The 22,094-nt window shown below is 40.4% G+C and overlaps 1 protein-coding gene across 1 annotated transcript in view; it reads right to left on the minus strand.

Annotated features, from left to right (window-relative positions):
• The window catches only part of stard13a (StAR related lipid transfer domain containing 13a), a 52,575-nt gene extending 30,852 nt beyond the window's left edge, over positions 1-21,723 (minus strand). The window contains exons 1-5 of the mRNA XM_087847347.1: positions 21,616-21,723; positions 19,361-20,364; positions 15,008-15,142; positions 10,571-10,747; positions 7,574-7,604 (exon numbers count right to left, since the gene is read on the minus strand). Of these exons, the coding sequence (XP_087703473.1) occupies positions 7,574-7,604; positions 10,571-10,747; positions 15,008-15,142; positions 19,361-20,101 (1,084 nt within the window). The 5' untranslated portion in view covers positions 20,102-20,364; positions 21,616-21,723. The remainder of the gene's footprint in view (positions 1-7,573; positions 7,605-10,570; positions 10,748-15,007; positions 15,143-19,360; positions 20,365-21,615) is intronic.
• Between the last annotated feature and the right edge of the window lie 371 nt (positions 21,724-22,094).

Raw genomic sequence — 22,094 nt, forward strand, 5'->3', positions numbered from 1 at the left:
CTGGAAAATCCTCAAGGACTAACTTCCTTCCTGGAGCCCTTAGTGTTGGGATAGGGTTTCAAGACCACACACAGTAGACACATAAGTTTGCATAAGATAAACATAAAAATATACCACTAATACTCACACCAAAATATACACAGAAATACACAAGTAGTACAGTTGAATGTTTGAAGCGTTTGTTACAATTAACTACAAGTGTATGATTACGGTGAAACATTTAGACTAATCAGACTAAAACTCGAGTTGCCGTGTCTTCTTCACGTTTGCTATATTTAGTCAGTCTGTTTGTCTAAGACTGGCTGAATGTTTACATAACAGCAGCTGTTATTAATATTTTCAAATTATTAATAAATCAAATGGTGTTTTGTGTGTTAAAGGATGTGACAAGCTCACAGAGTTATCATCCATCTCAGTTCTGCTCCGCTCTGAGCACTTGTGGAGCATTTTATGCCTTGACCTGCTCGTTGTTTTTTGGTGATTGATTATGACCTGTGGCACAGCTCTGAGGCCTGTGCTATGAAGCAAGTTCAACATACAGAGGGTGTCTGTCAGGATCCTGGGTCTCCTGACCCAGCGTTTTTAGTTCTTTGTGATTCTTGTATTCTGTACTTGTGTGGTTTATTCTGTGGTTTCTAGTTTTGATCCCTTGCCCTTCATGTTTCTCTGTGCCCCCTCTGTTCTGTGTACGTCTCTGTCTTTGCATGTTTGAGTTTCTTGTTTTCTGTCACTCTGTATTGTGAATTATGTTCTCATGGTTGGTCTTTTGTTACTCCCTCGAGTCTAGTTTCTTGTGTTCCAAGCTTAGTATTTCCCTCTGTGTATTTTGGTTCTTAAAGTCCTCTGCCTTATGGTTTATGTCTCTGTGTTTCTTAGTTGCTGTCTCCACCGTGTCAAGTTCACGTCTCTGTGTTAAACTTCCTGTTTCACTTTGAAGGTCAGTGTCTTATGTGAATGTGTCCTGCTTTGCTTCCTTGTCTCGTCAGTTCTGATTTCTCCCAGCTGTGCCCTCCTTCTGTGTCTCATTCCCCTCGTTACTTCCCAGTGTATTTAAACCCTGTGTTTCTCTGAGCCAGTGTTGCGTCGTCCCTCATGCTGTGTGGATCTCCCTGTATGTTTAGTTTGTTATTTCCCAGTTTAGGTTAGTTTGTTTTGTATACTCGTTTTCCCGTGCCAGCAATTAAAGCTGTGGTTTTGAGTTCATCCCTTGTGTCTGAGTCCTGCCTTTTGAGTCCTCATCTCCTGCCTGCCACACAGCGCTTCCTGACAATGTCATTCCGTTATCTCGATTCACGTACCCTAAGTAAACCCAGGCTTTCCCTCTGTGTGTTCACATGGGCAGAGAGTTGTTGGCAGCATCTGACCAATCACAATTACCTAAGTGTAATGTGTAAGAGTAAGTGTACAGGCAACCGAGTGGCTGACTTTCCAAAGGAGGATGAAACGATATGATGGGCCAATGTGAAGAGGTTAATCACACAGAAAGAAAAACACAACAGAGTATTTGAGAGGAGAATCATTGTAATGTAAAAACGTGCACTTTATCTTCTTTGGTCATCACATTGGGATAGAGACGATATATTAATAAAGTTTAGCCTATTTGAAGCCAGGAAAGAAAGTTGGTAAAAATGCCAAAAACTGATCACATATCACACATATCACAGCTCTGTTAGTAAGACAGAATAATCTGAGAATCTGAGAGAATTCCTGGGGAAGTTTGGTTTTATATCTATACCCTGGGGCAGGGGTCGGCAACCTGCGGCTCTGGAGCCGCATGCGGCTCTTTTGTCCTTATACTGCGGCTCCCGGTGGTTTGGGAAAATAAATTAGTATTTAGCTGAAGTGTATTTTATTTGTGTTTAGTTCTTTTTTTAACTTGTAGTTCTAAATTGGAAGATTATTGTGATTTTGAAATATAAAAATAAAATTATATTATATTATTTTTTCACCGCTCAAAAAAAGCGTCACACTCGCGGAAGCCGGTATACCCGCCGAAACGCCGTGCATTTATCGAGACTTTCGACCCCAGGTAGGCCAGTTATGGATCTTTGGATCCACATTATGTCAGCAGCTCCACCATGAACTATGTTAAAAACAAACACCGCTCACGCCTCACAGATGACAGCTTACAGTCCTGCGTAAAGATGAAAGCCCCGATTTGCAGATGCTGCGCACAGGTTCGGGACCATAAGTCTTATTGTAAACATATCACGGCAGACCCGACGATGTTTGCATGAACACGCTTTTCAGCATCTCTTTATTGACCACTTTTCACACACGGTCCTGTACGGATACAGCCGGCTGTAGCTTTTCAGCTCACAGCCCGACAACACAACAGCAGAGAGAGCGCAGACTTTAAGGTGGCGAGGTGTGATTGCGGGTGCCGCTCAGGTGCGTCCGCCTCCCAGCGGCACTGCAGACCACGCCCCGCCACACACATTAACCAGGTAAAATACATATTTAGGCAGAATTTTGCAAATATCTATTTTTCCTTTTTTAGCAGCATAGTGCTTTTTTTCCAATTACTTTTTAAAAGTCAGGTCAAGGCTCCAAAAGCCCAAAGGCGATATAAGGGTGGCAGCTCACAACAGTTTTTTGCTGGATCATTTTAGTTCAGCTGGGTGTCTTTCCCTTTGTTATATTTCTTTAAGAGTTCAAAATGTGTTAATTACATAAATAAAATGTAATTTTCTCTGTAGTACTTCAAGGATTTTATAAGCAACACACCTTAGTTGCTCTGTGGATTCTTTTAAAAAGCAGTTAAAAACTTTTCTGTTCAAACAAGCCTTTTGTTGATCTACGTATTTTATATTCTTTACATTATTTACATTTGATCTTTTACATTGTGTATAATGTCTATTGATTGTATTGTTTATTTTAATATTTGTGTACAGCGCTTTGTGCCTGCCTGTCTGTGAAAAGCGCTTAATAAATAAACTTTACTTACTTACTTTAGTTGTTCACACAAAGCATAAAAGTAAAAAAACAATATATACAGTGTTATCTTCATTTTAGATTTCAAAAAGTATTTGCGGCTCCCAGTGTTTTCTTTTGCGTGGAAACCGGGTCCAAGTGGCTCTTTGGGTGTTAAAGGTTGCAGACCCCTGCCCTGGGGTATATTATGCTGCTGGTTCTTGTGCCTGAGTTTCAGTTTTGTACTTTCAGTAATTATTCCTGTTTGGGGTCTTGGTTTCTGTCTTTTAATTCGCAGGCCTTAGCTTGATCATAGCTATCTGGATTCTGCTCAGGTTTAGAGTTTTCAGTTTTTCCCTGTGTTTCCCAAATCCTAATGTCAAGTATGTGGTGTGGGTGTTTTTAGGTCTTATTTCCTGTTTTATTTTGATAGTTTCTTCTTCTTTTCTATTTAGTTTTGTTTCTCCTCTCTTGTTTTCCCTGATTAGTGTCTACTGTGTCTCCCAGACGTCTCCACTCTGCCCCAGTCACCCTTCTGTCTATATTTTCTTTCATCTGTATTTCCCATTTGGATGGTTCTCACTGTTTGTTACATTTTCTGTTGTCATTTCTGGACACATTTTAATTAAATAAGTAAAACTAACTGCAAGACTCTAAAGTCAGTACTGACGTTAATTGTGGAAACAAAAGAATTTATGTCATTATTTTTGTAGCATAAGTAACCATCTTTGTAGCACTGAAAACCCAGGGCTAACCGTGAACTTACCTGGATAAGACAAAATCTTGCTTTGTAGTGCAGAGGTCTGTATTATAAAGAGAGAAAATAAGAGTATGATAGTATTAGAAGAGCACGTCAATTTTAACTTTTATATTTTAATTTTGTGTAATATGGGAATATTTATATATTAGAGCTATTATGCAATATTTGGAATATATTGTATTATTTAATATTAGTGCTTTAACTTGATTGCTGCTGTTCTTACTGTATTGGGCCAACTGTGATTTCTTCTGGGATTAATAAAGTATTCTGATGCTTAAACAGCAAGAATACCTGTTCACTGAATCAAATTAATTTCTGTCCATGTCTTCTTGATTAATCTGTAGGAAAGCTTTAATGTGGATACACTTGGATACACTATATGGACACTTTAAAATTTCGGCTGTGACCTTAGAAATAAACAGAAGAACTGAGAGCGCAATTAGTGATAAAATAATTAATTGGAATTAAAATCTTTCTTTTACCAATCTCTGTGCTTAATTACCAGGTTAACGATTTTCTTCAGCATTCCTCTCTGGTTCTTTTGGCAACAGTAGGAAGCACTCATAGGGATCATTTCATGTACACGAAGAGTCATATGACACGTGTAATACCCTTTTTAGATTGATCAGATGCTGCCAAGACCACCCTTTCATGTGAACGTGCAGAGTAAACCCTGGGTTAACTTAACAAGTTGATAACCAGCTTTGTGTGACTGCTTATCCTGATCACCAATGTTAGGAATTCAGGAATGCAACTGAATCCAGATAATGGAAAGATACCCTGGGTATGTGGAACTCACTTCATAGTACAGGGTTCAGGCCTTTGATCATTAGTAGGCATCTTTCTGAACTTTGCTACTCTAACTGTACACTAACTGCTGTGCAGCAAAGAGCCATCAGCAACCAACTACCTGGTGAACATAGCATTGCTGCCAAGTAGCGGCTGTGGACAAAGTGGCAACGTGGAAATGCCAAAAACTAAAGTGGCCACTTGAGCGTGGCTCCGAAGGGTGGATTCAATCACCGTCAAGACAACAGGGAGTATATTTTTATATAAAGGCTGAAAGTCGTGCATTATATGGTTCAAACACAAGTGTCATTAACTTGAAGCTGTCTGCTACGCTTCACCTCAGCTAATTCAAGTCCCTGAACTGGACCTCTCAATGACGGGCGTGGTAGCGGTGCCTTTGGGAGTGTTTTAATGCAATTACCTGGTAAATAATATGGCTTGCTGTGTGGTTAATTGAACTACATCCTGCCCATGTCTCCAAGTCTGAGCTTTTAGGGTGAGGGAGAGTCTTTTATTTTATATTGGAAAAATTAAAACAAAAAAATAAATTCACAGTGGGAGTTTAGAAATTCATCAGAGACAGCAGAGGGCAGAAGGACAGCAGAAAAATGAAAAGGGAGGTGAAGGAGGGAACAGCAGGAGAGCGCTGGACTACAGCCAAATCCACTTCCAGACTTGTTAAAGCACTGCTGCATATTGCAGCAATATTTACACACACACAAACACACACTGTAGCACACATGCCAAGCAAAAGCTTTATAAGGGACCTCCTACATCAGACTACAAACCTTTAATGTTTGCTGTCGGGTGGGTCTGCACATCACATTAAGTTATAAAGGTTTATTGCAACTTAATTGCTGAGCAAACTTCTACTCATCCAAAACACACAGCAGCAGAATTTTACAGTCAAACTGAAACATGTTTTATGTTAAATAGGATGATTTTTGTCACTTTAACAATAACTACAATTATGTTTTTTAAACATTTGGGCTAAATATCAGCAGAAAATGTGAACCAGAAGCCAGCAGGAGCTGCAGGTTAGCCAGACCTTTTTAAACATATCACAGACCGACAAAAGACACACTTAAAGGGCAGCGGGCCATAGGCTACTCACATCCTCCCTAAGCACCTTTCAATCATGAAAAAATACTGATGGATTATATGTTATGTATAATCCTGGGCTGCAGTGGAAATGGGGAGAATGTGTGTCAGTGTGCATTTTTTAAACCAAGGTCATCTGTAGCTTATCGGCTGCTCTGAAATAGCAGCGCTCTACTTAAATACCTTTGCCAGAGAAGTGACAGTGTGTGGCCTGTCTGAAAAAATGCAAAACCCAAAAAGGGTAATTTCATGAAGTGGACTTTCAACACATAAGAGTTACTGTTATTGATACTAGGTAGAATGAGGTCACTGCTTTGCTTAATAAAGTCCCAGGTCTGCACCTTTCTATCTGTTTTAAGGACATTAGCTGCTGCAACATTACTTTGTTTGGAATCCATCATCCATTCTCTTCCATTTATCCAATTTACAGTCGTGGGGGAGCCTATCCCAGCTGTCATAGCGCGAGAGGCAGGGTATACCCTGGAGAGGTCACTACTCTGTCGCAGGACTAACACAGAGAGAAACCATTCACACCTACAATTTAGAATCACCAGTTAATCTAACCTAACCTAATTAGAACATTTTAATAAGGACAACGCGGTAGATTGACAGATTACTCCGGGAAAAGACACTTCGGTTAAACAAAATGATCACAGTTGTCCTCATTTTAAGTTTCTAAGTGGGTTAAGGTGCAGAAAAGTGAGCACTGTGCAACATTCAGCGAGGCTGATGTAAGACGCCACAGGCACTACAAAGGGAACCTTCACATGCAAATTAATTTAAGATCAAAAGTGCTTAAATGCCAGTTACTGCATATTCATGTTGAAAGCATAACCTTTGCAGGGATTAAGGTGTTTTTCTCCACAGGCTTGAAAAACGCATGAGTTGCAAGTGCATACCATCCCTGTGATACGCGGCCACAGATATTTAATAAACCTGCCACAATGAATAAATACACACTGAGGAAAATTACAATAATCTGCAAACAAACAAGGAGAGATCCCTCACAGAACGCAGTATGGCTGCCATTAGTTGTGTTTAAAACAAATGCAAAAAATTCCCTGTTTATCTGTCAGAGAGCACAGGGTGAATGTCAGCAATGGGAGCAGAGATATGACTGTAACACATGTATGCTGCCGCTGGCAAATCTAATCTGGACTCCTCCCTCGGCGTGCCACGTCTGTATAAAATTTTTCTTGCTTATAAATACACAAACATCCCCGTCACACGCCACTCACAGCATCGCCTCTGACTGCGTTACCTCTGACCTCCCTGCGGCCTCCAAGGATTCATTGCGCACACCAGACGTCTGACTGGATGTAACACATCTGAGACACTCCGAGCGTTACACACACGTACATACAGGCACACACACATGCAGACAAAACACACAAAAGCAAACAATTCCACAGTGCAGCGAATGTGACCCTGTCACCAAGACATCTCCCTAGGTTGCACTTAACTATAGTAGCTGTGACGCCTGTGCATGTCAATCAAAGGACACACACTGTGAGGATAAGAGATACGGACGGGGGCAGAGCTGTGCTCATTAATCATCTACCCAGACCTTTGTATCACAGTTTGTGGGAATGCGATGACCAGAGAGAAACAAAAGAAAATATATTTTTGATTAAAGACCTTTTTTTGTGTGTTTTGTTGACTGAGATGTTAAACCTCTGTTTGTTATCACATAAAAAATTCCACCAAACCACAGCTTCAAAGCAGAGATGGCTTGTGTGTTTTACTATCTATGGCTTTGCACCTAAATATACATGTGTATGCGTGTGCGTGCGTGTGTGTGTGTGTGTGTGTGCATTTTCAGCAGAAACAGTATATCATTACGTCTGAGTGGCTGACTTACTGGCTGGAAATCCTGAGGGAGATATTCCCAGAAGCCAGCTTTATCCCAAAGTGGGAATGCAAACAATCCAACAGAAAGGACAGTGAAAGTACACAGCCGCCAACTCACACACACAAGCACACACACTCTTGTTGTAAAAGGTATCATACCTGCCGAGTCGCTGGTCATCTTTGCAGTAGCCTGGCGTGGAAAAAGAGAAGAGGAAAAAATAGAAGTTAAGTACAAATGCCGTGTAAAGCAGTGCAGAGTAATCTCATTGTTTCCCTCATACACGCTTTTCGTACAGCAGCAGTAGCTACACTAGGAATATGACTCAAATTCCAAATCTGTCTCAAATAAGACAAACATATTTCATGCCATACGATCTCATGAAAACCCACAAAGCCCAGACAGCTTATTTACTAGTATTACCAATGATTTATTGGGAATTAAAAGAAAAAAGTGTCACATGTGAAGGATATGTGGTACGCTCGCTGACATGCTTTTGGTGATTGAGGCAGAGGGCTGTCCGAGAAAAAGCTACTTAAATCATCGTAAATCATTCCATTAAACTTGAGTACAGTGGATAGATTTTAGTCCCTGTGTGATTTTCTGATGGCACAAGTCAGAACAAAAGGTTAGACTCGGATGAGGAGATGAGCATTACACATGCAGTTAGCATCCTTGTTCACAAAAATTGATAAACTGAAAGATTTGGGATCCCAAGAGTCCAATTTCCTCTGTGTGGGAAACTTCACCCTGACACAGACAGTGTGCAACGAATGGAAAACCCCACATCCATGCAAGAAAGCTGAGATTCACTGAACTTCAGTGTGATCATCCTGGGTTTTCCTGAGGTCAAACTATACTGTGTATTACTCAAATCGTTATCTCTACTGTCAGTTCACCATTAAAAAGGACAGATGCATAGTAAAAGTGAAGTTTCACATGAAAGCAGTTATTTATATTGTCTATTTAAATTGTCAGTTATGCTTTCAAAATAAAAGCACTTCAATGCTCATTTTAACAAAACAGTCTTGTTTGCTGACAATCATATTATAGATGATTGTCAGCAATGTCTGCTATATATGTAATAATGTAAAAAAACATTCTAATTGATCCACAAAGTCAGAATGTGAGAGTAGCAGTAGATTTTTGTTTAATGTTTCATGCTCAGCGCTGAAACAGAAGTGTATAGCAGCCCCTCAATCAGCTCCTACAAGCTTTTTATTTGAATGTTATAATGTTCACAGCTGAAAAGTGAACAAAGGAAGGGTGGATCAGCTTATTTTCAGAAAAGCTTTTACAAATAGCTTTGATGCAAATGTGCCTTTGATCTGATCTTGATCTCTCTCGTGCTTGTGTGTGTGTGTGTGTGTGTGTGTGTGTGTGTGTGTGTGTGTGTGTGTGTGTGTGTGTGTGTTCGTGTCTGTGTGAGAAAGAAAGAGAGAAAGTTTAGACAGCTGTGCTTTATCAGTCATGGTTAGAAGAAAATAAATCCACGCCTCTGCATCAGTTTGATCCCATGGTCCCTAGAGCTCCCTCTACCTCCATCCAAACACACACACAAACTTTAACCCTAACCATCAAAAGTGAATGCCTAAACGTAACCATAACCTAACTGTAACCCACTAAAACACTAAACACTAAAACCACATTTTGAGCCTCAAAAATGGCTTCGAACTCGTGGGGACGGGCATTTTGTCCCCATAAGGGACTGTTGGTCCCCACAAACATATGTGCAGACAAACATATACACAACTAAAAATTGACCTGCATACAGACCAAAGAGTTGTATCAGGGCTCTTAAGTCCTGCATCAGGTATTTGCTCGATTTTTTTCTGTCCAGTTTCACAGTTATTTTAAAAATCACATTGCACTCCATGCTAAGATACAGTAGGTTTTCAGCTAATGTCTGTTTGGGATTCACCTTGTTGATAACAAAATACTATTTTACGTCTGTCAGACTGTGCAATCCTTGGTATTTTTTTGTACAGCCAACTAAAGAAACTGGAACAAAAAACGTGTTTTTGCAACAGTCTGCTAGTAACAAAGCACCTAAACATATAATTTCAAATAGATTGTTTGCTGAGTTATAAGGAGACACAACACTGGCTCATCTCTTGAGTTAGAAGCCTTATTTATATGCTTGAACGGTTCGTATCATTCCTCTGAACATGCTCAGGCAGAAGGACTGGACTGAAAATGAGTGAAAAACATCCAAAGAAAATCCAAAGTGTCTCCTTGGAAGCAAAATATAAAGAAACATGGAGAGCCTCAAGACTTTTTAAAAGGACTGCAGACATCATTCTTTAAAAAAAACTATATTTCAATAACAAAAATGTATGGGGAGCTTGTGGACTATAACTCCCCCTTTCCTTATTTCTGGCCTCCACTCATTGGTGGATGAGCAGCGGTGTATTTGTGATAGTTTGTGTTGCTGCTGCAGTGCTGACAGAGAAAACAGTGACCTTGCATACTGCCGGATGGAGTGGAGCTGTCTCCTAATTTGACTTTCGCCTTATTTACACAACAGCAGGGGTAATGCAGACTAGACAGAGGCCCAGAAAAAGGCAGAGGATAAATCCTGACTAGTAGTCAAAACACTAAACAAGCAGACGCATTCCTTAAAAGCTCTGCCTAGAAATTCCCAATATTAGACATAAAATTCAACAGGAAGTGCAAAGATTGTTCACAATTACACATCGCAGTCTAAAGGTTTTACTCAGTTGGTGTTACAAATTGAAAACATTTCCCGAAATAACTGACCTCAGCTGAATCAGACAGACTATATATCTGCAGAGTCGGTCTACAGGATCATCTTTTGTGTGTTTATCAAAAAAGTAACTCAGGTGTAACTGCTGGAAAGATTCTAGGTTTGCATTAATTTAATCAAAGTGAGACATCTTATCACCTTGTGTCTGAGGATGTGATGTATTAATCTGTAATCAAATGGAGCAAAATGGGCTTTTTCATGTTGAAGACTGCAGCTTTTTGACTGTAGCTCATATCCTTCCTGTTACCTCGTCTACAGTATTAATGATTATCAGGAACACTGCACTCATTTTAATCCACTGACTTCACAGCAAAGACTCATTCAGTTAGACAAGCAGAAGTGTCACTCTCACCTCACGAACTCACACACATAGAAACACAGCCTAACTCACCCTAACCCGGCGGGCCTGCAGGTGTATAGGGGATGAGAGGGACGAGCGCGTCAGTGGTCTGCTGCGGGTCAAAGGTCGTGAGCGGTGCCTGGACAGTGGCTCAGATTTGTCTGGAAATCTGGAGGTTCCCTGATCCTGATGTACTCGGCTTACCATCCCGTCTACAGCCACAGAACCCTGGGAGGACCAAAGGGAAGAAAAACAGTGAGATGGAGCAGCATGAGACTTAAAGCCAGCTGAAGGTTCAGTGTCACTTTTGAAAGCAGCAGCTGAAGAAAAATCCAACCACAAATTCAGCTCACTCGTCATCAGAACACAAAATGTTTTCAAAGCTTTTAAAGGACATACATGATTTTATTTAGCATTATATTTAGATTTTATTTTGACAATAAGAGATTTAAAAAAATAATAAATGTTGACAATCAAGAATTAAAATTATAAGGAAGAACAGAAGAAATTAAGTCAAAACATGTTTCATAACCAATGGTAATCCCTGATTTCTGAAATTTTTTTTATGGCATGGTGAACAACGAAATCTTAATTCCTCATGACAAATGCCAGTTTAAATAACATAACTCTAATTTTCTTTATAGAAAGTTTCCGTGTAGTTGTGTCCCCTTCAATTTCTTACCCCAGTCCCTGTCCTCATGTCACCTGTCTCTTCAGCAGCTCTCTGGTTTCTGTGGAGTATTTCGTGGAGCTGGTGTTGGTGGTGTGTGATGAAAGACATAAGACACTGGTAATGATATATCTGCCCTTCTCTTATTCTGAAAAATCCCCCTTTATGCCATAAGTATCTCTGCTCAGTGACAACACTGGAAAGTCCAGCTTGACCTGATTGCTCAACTACTGTACCCAGCAGCGGGAAGAGCCGCCGTCATGCTTCCCGCTCTTCCCTCCTGTCCATCGCTGAGCTGATAACAGAGATGTGTGTGCAAATGTGAGCGTGTGTAACTGAAGCAGGGATGGCATTCACATCTGTAAACGGCATGCTGTTTTCCCCACCAAGATTTCCATCTACAAGTGCATGGATAGAGAGCCACATTTTCTCTTTATTACAGCACACAAGGCTTGTCTGTGCAGAAAATTCCCCCTCTGACCTTGCAGAGCATTGCCATCATAGAGATGGCATGATGCTGTTGCTAGTTTTATATAACTGTGTGGTCAAAGTTACATAAAAACATCAGGGACACCGTGTCCCCAAAACTAATCTTTCATTTTAATTGTGTTACTCTTACGTAAAAAGGTTTGTTTGATTTGCATATTTCGGTTCTTTCTATGAACTAGCCGGGCACTGAGGATATTACCACAGTGCACACCTCTTCATTACACAAAAGCAGCTCTAGCAGCTCTGTACAGTGCAGCATGAAGCATGAAAATTAGTTCACTGGAAGGTTTCTGTCACAATTCCTCCTGAGGTGCACTTAAATGTGCCCTGAGATTCACTGTAATTCATTCATTTCACTAAAAGGCATAAATATGAACCTCATGGCTGCATTAGATGAAAGTCACTCAGTCATGTTGACTATGTGGGAACCCAACAACATCCCTAACCGCCCTATCAAAATGTCACAGTGATCAATTTAATAGTTCAGATATTGCAGTCGGGATCCAAATGCTTGACTGGGACCATCACCCATATGAGCTGTGATTCTATGACTATCATGCCAAAAGGAAGGACACAAATAACAACTTTTTACACCGACATGGCTAACGCAATTCTGGAAAGTGTAATGAGCATGTAGGGTACTTCATGATTGCAGGATAGTGTTTGAGGAAAGAATGAAAGAGAATATTGTTTGGAGCTACTCACTAGTTTTTCTATATTAAGCACATGACCTTAAACTTTGGGCCAACTCAAAGGCAAGACTGATGAAGAGTGTTGTTTAGAGGAATAACGTGGCAGTATATACGAGGAACCTTTGATATTTAGCTGGATATTGCATATTTTTAACTCATATAAATACCTCTGTTGTGCTCCAAAACAAGGATAACCTTTTTGCTATAAAAAAAAGAAGAAGAAAGAAATAGATTGCAAGTCATTGGGTTTAGTGACTCTATAAATGAGATTCTGTGCTTCTTCCACCATAAGACGGGTGGCTAAATTCACCACTTGTATTCAAAACGCTGCTGTCACTGAAATTAAAAGTGTGTTTAAGTGCTCCACAGAGAATGTGGCACATAAAGCTAAAAACGGAGAGATACTGAAAACGCGCTTTATTGCTGTTTCCAGACAGTTTGGATGAGATTAGCGCGATTAAATACCACCATTTTATTACATTCCTGAAGTTCTGTGCTGCTGGTTAAAGAGCTTTTGAGGTTACCAGATTTACACTTGGTAAGCGTAATGAGGCAGCTGGAATGCTGTGTGAGAGCAGAGCAGCACAGCGCAGGAGCCATCCGCAGACCGTGTTCCTTTTCCAAGAACTATGTTAAATACACCTGTAAAATAACAGCAAGCCGAAATGACGAGCTCAGCTCCTGTAATCTGCTTTCTGGAGACACGGCGCTTTATCCAGGTGGATGCCAAATGAGTCAAGATCTGTTTGATTTGTGAAATGCCTTAATGATGGAAAAACAACAGGCTTGGAGAACATCCAAACTAATATTCTTAGCTATGCTGCCTTGTTAAATGAAAGGTGGGTAGCTTAACAGGGGGGAGGAGATAGAAAACTGAGGCCTGTCTAACATGTGTGAATGGTACATTCTGTGTTGATGATGAATATACGCAGTCGGTAAAATGTCGCTAAAGGTTTTTTTTAAAAAAGCAATCATTTTTGCTATAACCAAAGCAGTGGCCCACACAATACTCCAATTTAATATTTCACTTAGAATTCAAACTTTGCGCAGCAAATCAACCAGTGAAAAAAAAATCAGCTTATCTGATACAACAAATTTGTCTTGAGTGGTCATTACTGAGTTTTATCATTGATTTACCCGCTGACTTTGAGTGAGAGGCAGTTTCCAACCTGGATGATATTGGCAGTCCAACAAAGGGCAGAGAGAGAGATATAACCGTTCATGGCCTTCACACTCATCCATTTATAATTAAAAATCAATGGTAAACACATACATGTGTTCAGTCTGTGAGGAGGAAACCAAAACAAGACAAGATGCCTCCGTCACCACGCTGCACAAACTGTGCTACAAACGCTAACAACTGTGGTGTTAAAACTTGTCTTTCCTCTTGACTTGGTGACTGCACTGAATACCACAGTATTGTGCAAAAAAGTCTTTAACCACATGTCATTTCTTTATATTTTTCCCTGCAGGACGTCTTTATCATCATATCATTTGTCTTGAGCAATAGTGCTCCAGGTTTTCTGAAGGTCTTGCATTTCCTTTTTTTTGCTCATTTTCAGTTCAGTTCTTATACTTGAATGTTTGTTAAGCCACTTAACAATGACCTGTGACTGATTCGAGTGTAAAAAAAACAAACAAAAAAAAAACGCCAAACTCAGTTGAAATTTTATCTTCTGGCACTCTATTACTAGCAGCCTGTTGCAAAAACACAATATTATGTTATGGTCATATGTAGTGATAAACCCAAATGTGGAATTTTTGACTCAAATTGTTGACTTCATGCATGTTTAATATGTGTTATGTCCAGTATGTATGTATAATGCATATGAAGGTCAGGAGAGATGTACAACAGTGAGTGTCTACAGACATCCGAGGCTCAGGCTGCAATTCAGTCAGTAGTGTTGGAGATAAAAATTGATGGAATTAGGCTCACAGGAACATTCAGACTTTAATGGCTCTCCATTAAATACCACAGAAAAAAAGGCAGCCAATATCCAGAAAAAAGCTTTGAATGCCCTTCAGGAATCTTGGAGAACTATTTGTGAAGACACAAGCAATAAATTACAGGAAAGCTGCCTGAGAGACGTCTTCCTATACTGAGGAATAATGGTTCATACAAACACTGACTCTCAAACTTGTTAGAATTGTACAGTTATCCTTATATTTCTGTTTTTCTATGCACACTTTTTAATAAATCACCTGTTTCCCATTTTCAAAGCAAAACATATAGAAATGAGGGGTGACTCGTGACTTTTGCATATGCTGTAGTTTTAATATTGATAAATTCCCTCATTTAATACCTCCTGAACAGAGAATCTCTCCAGGTTTAATGTCTTCTCTTCATCAGCAGAATGCATTCAGTTGCAATCTCAACGTGAATGCGTGCATAAAAAAACCTGCGTAAATCAGTGAACTTCTACATTTTACAAGCCTCACTGTCTAAGTTTCTCTAAGTGATGCACAGCATACTTGCTACATGTGAATGTGCATTAAGAACTGTCTCACGTCACCTTTATGTTCCTTCAGCAGTTTCTTTTTAATCACCACGTATAATCTTCATTCATTCAAAGCATTCTGAGATGTTACTTTTTAAACCTGGTGTGATTAACATAACATTACTTGTACTTGACTCACTGTGGTGCTCTGCTGCTCCTCATCAGCACTGGCCTCATTTGAGTAGGAGGAAATTGCGCCTTGGACTTCTTGGATGCCCTCATTGAGGTGGTCCAACTTTTTCATCAGCAGGGTCATGGAGTCACACGCAGAAGCCTGAACATACAGTTAAAAAAAAACAAAAAAAAAAACAAATGCAGGAAAAGATTTCTCAAGGGCAAGCTCTGGGGATAATCTTACACTACGCCTTTCGTGTATGCTGAACCTAAAACCATATACTCCTCCTCCTCATTCTTCTACTCCACCTTTCCCTATAGGGCTCCTTAGAGATGAACATTGGGCTTTTTCAGCCTAACTAAGGGTTGACTTTGCAGTCTAATCATGTCTCAGTGTGATTTTTGTAGAGCAGATACATTTTTGTCACGTCAATGTCAAAGACTGTCGCCTGTAAGGAGTAAGCTTTGCTTCATATCACAGCAGCACTGCATGTTATGTAAATGTGTAGTATCTCTCCAGGCCAATAGTCATGCACTACACCCTCAATTTCCCTCGCTTTCCTTCTACACCCATTGGTCACGGGCTCTGACTGAGACACTTGTTCACTCGCCTTCCAGATAATGAACAAACTGCTTTGTTTCGGGGCTCTGCTGCCGACCCCAGAGTCCCAGGGGCTGATAGTACCACATAGAGCCCCTTTGAGGAGCTTGAAATCCAAAAACAGCCCCCTCACTCACACACACACATGCATAGCTATACACAAGCATGCGCTCACCCACCCATTTACGGACACAAACACACCCTTCTGTCCACTCCCTTTCCCAAAGCCATCGTGTTGACCAGTTTGAAAAATATCAGCAATAAGGGCTTTGGCAGCAAAGTCATTTCCTGCACGTTACGGCCCCCACATCTCCAGATTCCTACACACGGGAACACAGAAGGGTTTCTATCACCGGAGTGCTATTTTTACCCTCACTGTGGGTGACAGAGTGATGGGAGAACACATCTAGTGCAGGCTTTTCAATGGCATGAGTGACTGCAGACACAAGCATGTGAATGTAAATGTGCAAACACGAACACAAATGCACACCGTAGCATACACAAGCACAGACAGAGTGCTCTCAAAGCTCATGAAATGTTAATATATTTCTCTCTGAGGGATCAGAGAAGATAGAGCTTTTAATGCATCCTGACATATTTGCTAAAAGACCTTTTCATTATATGGAGAGGCTAAGATGCCTGTTATTTTGATATAGTTTTTTTCCTGCAGCTTTATCACTGATAAATACTTTCATATACAGTCTGTTTGCCTGTTGTACTTACATGTTTTAGATCATCAAACAAATTTTTATATCAGACAAAGTAACCCAAGGAAATACATGATATATGATGATTTAATTTATTAAGGGTTATCACACCCTTGCGCCCTCTTGTTAAATCATAATTTAACTCTGATTAACCACATTTTTTTTTGGCAAGCTGAGTTCGATTTCAGTAGACGCACCCAAGCCCGATTACTTCCAGACCTGCTGAATCAAGGAATCTTAAATAGACCCCGTCTGACAATGTGAGGTAGACTAACAGATAAAGAAAAATCAACACATCATGTCACAATCTAAAGAAACAGCTGAGAAACAAAGTCGACATCTGTCAGTTTGATAAGGGTTACAGAGACACTTCAAAGGCTTTGGGTATCCACTCAACCACAGTGAGCCATTACCCACAAATGGAGGAAACTTGGAACACCTTCCCAGGAGTGGCCGACCTGCCAAAATTACTCCAACAGGGCACTGACGACTCATCCAGGAAGTCGTGAGAGAACCCAGAAGAAGATTTAAAGAACTGCAGGCCTCACTTGCCTCAGTTAAAGTCAGAGTTCACGATTCAACAATAATGTTGAATGTCAACGTAGACACAAGTCAAAAGACTGGGACTGGTTAGAAGACTCATTTCACATTTGCCAAAAAACATCTCAATGATCCCCAAGACTTTTGAGAAAATATTCTGTGGACTGATGAGACAAACCTCAAACCTTTGGAGGGTTTGTGTCCTGTGACATCTGCATAAACTAACACAGCATCACACCAGCAGTCAAACATGGTAATGTAGTGTGATGGTCTGGGGCTGCTTTGCTGGACATGGAAGACTTCCTGCAGTTGTTGGACGCGTGAATTCTCCTCTCTAACATTAGTAGAGAGCATTAGTTTGTGCCTTCAAGCTGAAGCACACTCCAGTTCTGAAGCAGGACAATAATCCAAAACACACCAGCAAGTCCACATCTGAACGGCTAAAAAAAAAAAATCTAAAATGAATGTTTATGGGGTTGCCTCATACAGGTCTGGAGTCATATTAGTTGAGGTGCTTTGCTATGAGCTTAAACTTGTCACTCACGCTGGAAAACCCTCTAATGTGGATGAAATAAAACAATTCTGCAAAGAAGAGTGGGTCAAAATTCCCCCACAGTGATGTGAAAGACTCATTTCCACTTATGACAAACAGTTTTAACATTTCAGCTCTTGATGCTGAAGATGACACAAACAGTAACTACTTTTTCACAAAATGGCCAGATAGATTTTTTCCCCTTAATAAATGAAATCAAATAGCAAATACATTTTTTCTCTTTTTACTTCACGCAGCTGAATATTATCTTGTAAGTTAACCTAATAAAAACATGGCTTAAGTCTTGTCCAATACTCTTTAAAGGGTATCTAGACTTGGTCTAAATGTCAGCCCAGACAAAGGGTAAAGTACTAGCTGGCCTAACTGTAATTCTCTTATAGTACTTTATCTTCTTTCATTATCTCAAACACAATTAACCAGACTGTAACTTGAATTAGAGATGGGAAGTCTCCAATAACGCTTTTGCTTTCTTAAGTATTAGGTGTACTTTGACATTTGTAAGCATTGGTAGTAGAGGTGCAAACTAATTCTACAATATTCATCCAAATTCAGAAAACTACAGATATTGAGGGTTATCTCAGGTGAAATAATACTCACACAGACACAAATCTTCAAGAAAGTGAAGTTATATCGTTATCTGTAAAAACACAGATTTATTTTTCTCAAGTGTCGGGGCATGACAGCAGGCTGCCAGAGACTAACGACAAATCTGTGGCAACGATTAATACACCTTCACATCTGAGCTATTAATAAGGCAGAATAATTATCACCAAGCCTGCAAGACACATTTTATTCCAAGCAAAGTTTAATTACTTGCTTTTAAACATTTAATTTGGCAAAAATGTTGTCCACATTCGGGGGATGTGTCCAAACTGCTCAGGCCAAAATATTCCAGGAATGTGTGAAACAGCAGTGGGGTTCCCTTCAATTAAACAGGTATTCAAATGAGCCCCGGCCTCAGTCTGTCAATAAGTAACTTGAAAAGCTACGTGGTCATAATCCTTTTATTTCAGGCCAAGGCGGGAAAGCTGCGTACAGCAAACCAGAGGACTGTTGTGGAAACGTGCCAGCAGCTGAGGGCTGCTCTGACAGGTGTGAGAACACAGTCAGGGGCACTGTCACACTACGGGAAGCCTGCTGGTGTGTTGCATGCTGGGAGGATTGGAGATGCTGGGCCAGACCAGGCCAGGCCAGGCCAGGCCAAGGGAAATATGGGAGGAATTTCTAACAGGGGGGAACCTGCTGAAAGATTCCTATTTACTTAGACTCTCTTTTTTTTAATTGAATTGAAAAAATAATGCAAAGATTTAGCACCACACAAAAATGGAAGCTTTTTTTTTTTTTTTTTTTTTTTAAGTTTTATGCATTTAATAAAAAGAAAGAACAAAACAGGCTACTTTAAAAAAATTCAAATACATTGTGCAGACCTCCTGCTGCCCTGCATCTATAGCCTAAATACAGCACTGGATCAGCACATGACAACTCGCTGTGCACGCAGGACACAAATGCAATGAATATTTTCCTCAAAGATGATATGAAAGTATTTAGGAAATACACTCCTGGCCCTCAAATGAAATCAAGTTCAAAATGTTTTGACGTTGCTGCCCTCTGGTGGCGCCTGTAGGGATCACAGTTGCAAAAAAAAAGATTTTAGCTGAAGGCATTCTGGCAGGTCTCTTTAGGAAACTAGAGGCGGGACATAATAAGATTAATTGTGGCTAAAATTGGCGTTACAGTCCAGGCTGCCTTGGCTCACTTGAATACTTGAATGGAGCAGTTGTTAATTTCATGAGCAAAACGTGTGCTTTTCCTGCTATGACCGGATCCCTCTCTGCTGTGGAAAAAGGATCAGGCTTTCCGCAGTGCAATTTAACACAGGATAAAGGCTTTTCAAGTGCTTTCTCTGGCTGTTCTACTAAGTGAACAAGACTTCTTTGTTTTTTATTATTGCCCAAGCCCCCCTCTTATTTTCCTTACCTGTTTTCCATTCTTCTCCCATGTGTCCTCCTCCTCCTGGCTACCTGTGAACCCAGGTTTGCCCTTGTTGTTGAGTTTTTGCCAGTCAGATGGTGTGCTGTTAGGCTGGGCATCCTGTCTCCTCCTTAAGCACTTCCTGTTCCTGCTCAAGTTTCTACGACGACGGCTGACCAGGAATTCCTTATATTGTAACGTTGCAGGAAAGTCATCATCATCACCGTCCTCGCCCTCCGCCTCTTTAGAAGTGGATGACGAGGACTCTCCGCCATCAGAGCTCTCGTTGATGACCTGATTGCCAGTCCCACAGTCGTAATCACAGAACACAATGGCGCTCGGGTGGTGTTTTACTACTCTTAGCACGTCCTCTGGTGTATTCATAGATGCAGGCAGACGTTTATGACAACATTTGTCCAGGACTGTTGGGGTCTCTGTTGGGGTCTCTGCAGGGCTCTCGTCTTTCTGCTGAGGTATTTTAGCTCCACAGTCTTTTACATTCTCTGCCTCCATCTGAGAATCACTGTGAACAGCTGCTCTGCGATCCAGGGATGACACCTCCATGTCCTGACCTGCTCCAGGAGACATGTCTGAACTCTGTCTGCATTCACAATGTCCATTCTGCCTGAAATCAGACACAGGAGCATCATGCAGGGAGCTCTTGTCCATTTTCAGCTCGTTCCATTTTGTGGTATGACTGGTTACACGATCCAGAGCACAAAGCAGCAAAGGAACAGACTCAGACATGCTTCTTAGATGGCCGATGGAGGCTTGAGGCAGGAAAGTAGCTCGACCTTGAAGGTCACCCAACAGAAGATCGACAACCTGGTGGTAAGTATGCCTGTTTGACTATTCCAGCACAGGCAATGCAGCTGATGGACCTTCATACATCTCTACTGAACCATCTGTAAGGAGCTGAACTGGACCAGCTGCAGCTGATAAACTGAAAGTACGCATGGATGATATTTACAGTTTGGACCAAATTTAAATGGCCCAAAGTTCTTTGATGCCTGAGTTACAGAGAAGAGGAAAGAAAAACAGAAGTCGGTTAATCAAGAATACATTTAAAAATCCATCCATTCAATAACCCCTTAATACATAAATTGCAAAACATGCAGGATGTAGCAAATAATATACAAATTAATCAATATTTTTTAACTGTCAGATGGTTCAATAAGCACTCAGTTGTCAAAACATTTGAATTTTCTGCCAATTATTTCATGAGCCAGCAGGGTCAAACCAGGAGCCCTCTTGCTTTAAGGCAACAGTACTAACCACCGCATCGCCACCTGCTCTTTTAAAATAAAACAGATAGATTTTTTTTTAAAAAGCATTAAAAAACACATGATTTGAGTATAAATCATTCTCCTACAAAGATAAAGCTCCTCCAGTGTTCCTCAGGTGAAACAGAGTGTGCATATTTGGGTAAACTGATCGATGTTCACATGTACGCGGGATGAAAAATATATATGAATGTGTAACAGAGAGCTATTTGTTTTGTAAATGGATGTAGAGGAACTTACGTGAAGCGCTCATGAAACTGCTGCTTGGACAGTTTTCAGAGGCCCATTTGGTGAATTCATTCGTTTTGTTTTAATGAATAACTCTCGGGGTAACGAGCAGAGGTTAGTGCTCCATTAAAATCTGCTGTCGATTCAACACTGCACACAGGACACTTAAAATGAATTAAAATAGCTCAGCAGCAGTGTGCTTTTACAAGATTACTTTAATATGTAGAAAAATATTTTTCCATTTTTAGTGAAATTATGTGACTCATATCAGTCACATCATGAATGTGATTGTTGGCTGATTCCTCTGTAACTCTGACATTTTCATTATTTTTCTTTTCTCGCATTTTTCTCAAACACATTGTTTTTTCCTGCAACATAGCTATTTTTGTCTGGAGCCAACACACCCTTTCCTACCCTGGTCCTCAATGTTTTCGTTGCCTTTCAGACACACTCATGTTTAACCCTCAAATTACATAGAAATACTTAATACTCTTTCACTGTAGAGCACAGAGAGTATTTACATGCAAAAATCCTTTCCAACATAGAGGATTAATACAGCAATCTCGCAAATGTGACTATTTCCCACATGTTAGCTGAGATGTGAAACATCATCAACATCATTTCAATCCTCTCTAACTGACAAAATATGAGAGAATTTGGGATTCTGACCTACTTCTTAAAAAACACACACACACATAAATGAAAGCTTGCTGCATTGTAAACAAACACAGACTCATATTTGCAACATACCAGACATTTTAGCACAAAGGTTGTGTCACCCAGGAAGTCTTCCCTCAGAGCAGCCTGAAGATCAGGGGGTAGCAGATCTAACAAAGTGACCTGTGCGTTTATACAGCGTGAAACCGACTGAGTTTATGTGGGGAAAGACGTGAAATGCTGAGAGGGGAGGAGAGTGAAAGAAGGGCTGAGGAATGCTTTTCCCTCCTACATTACCTCACCGAGAACACATAGAGAGCTCCACGGGCAGGTGTTTAGATTATTTGTGCAAGCGTGCCTGTCTGAAGTGCGGCTGTTATTTATTATTTTTCATGTGAATGAAAGTTTGTGAAAGGCAAAAAAAAAAAGAAGAAAAAGGGTAAATGATTCGCTCCAGGCAAAGTAAATCAAATCTTTTTGTTGGTCGATTGAGCAGATTAAATATCTGCACGAAGACAAACCAGACTCCCTCCCTCCCCTGTTCACTCATTGCTATACAATATGGCCCAGAG

The sequence above is a fragment of the Neolamprologus brichardi genome, chromosome 10 (assembly GCF_056152115.1).
Source record: "Neolamprologus brichardi isolate AB-2024 chromosome 10, ASM5615211v1, whole genome shotgun sequence".
Taxonomy (NCBI): Eukaryota; Metazoa; Chordata; class Actinopteri; order Cichliformes; family Cichlidae; genus Neolamprologus; species Neolamprologus brichardi.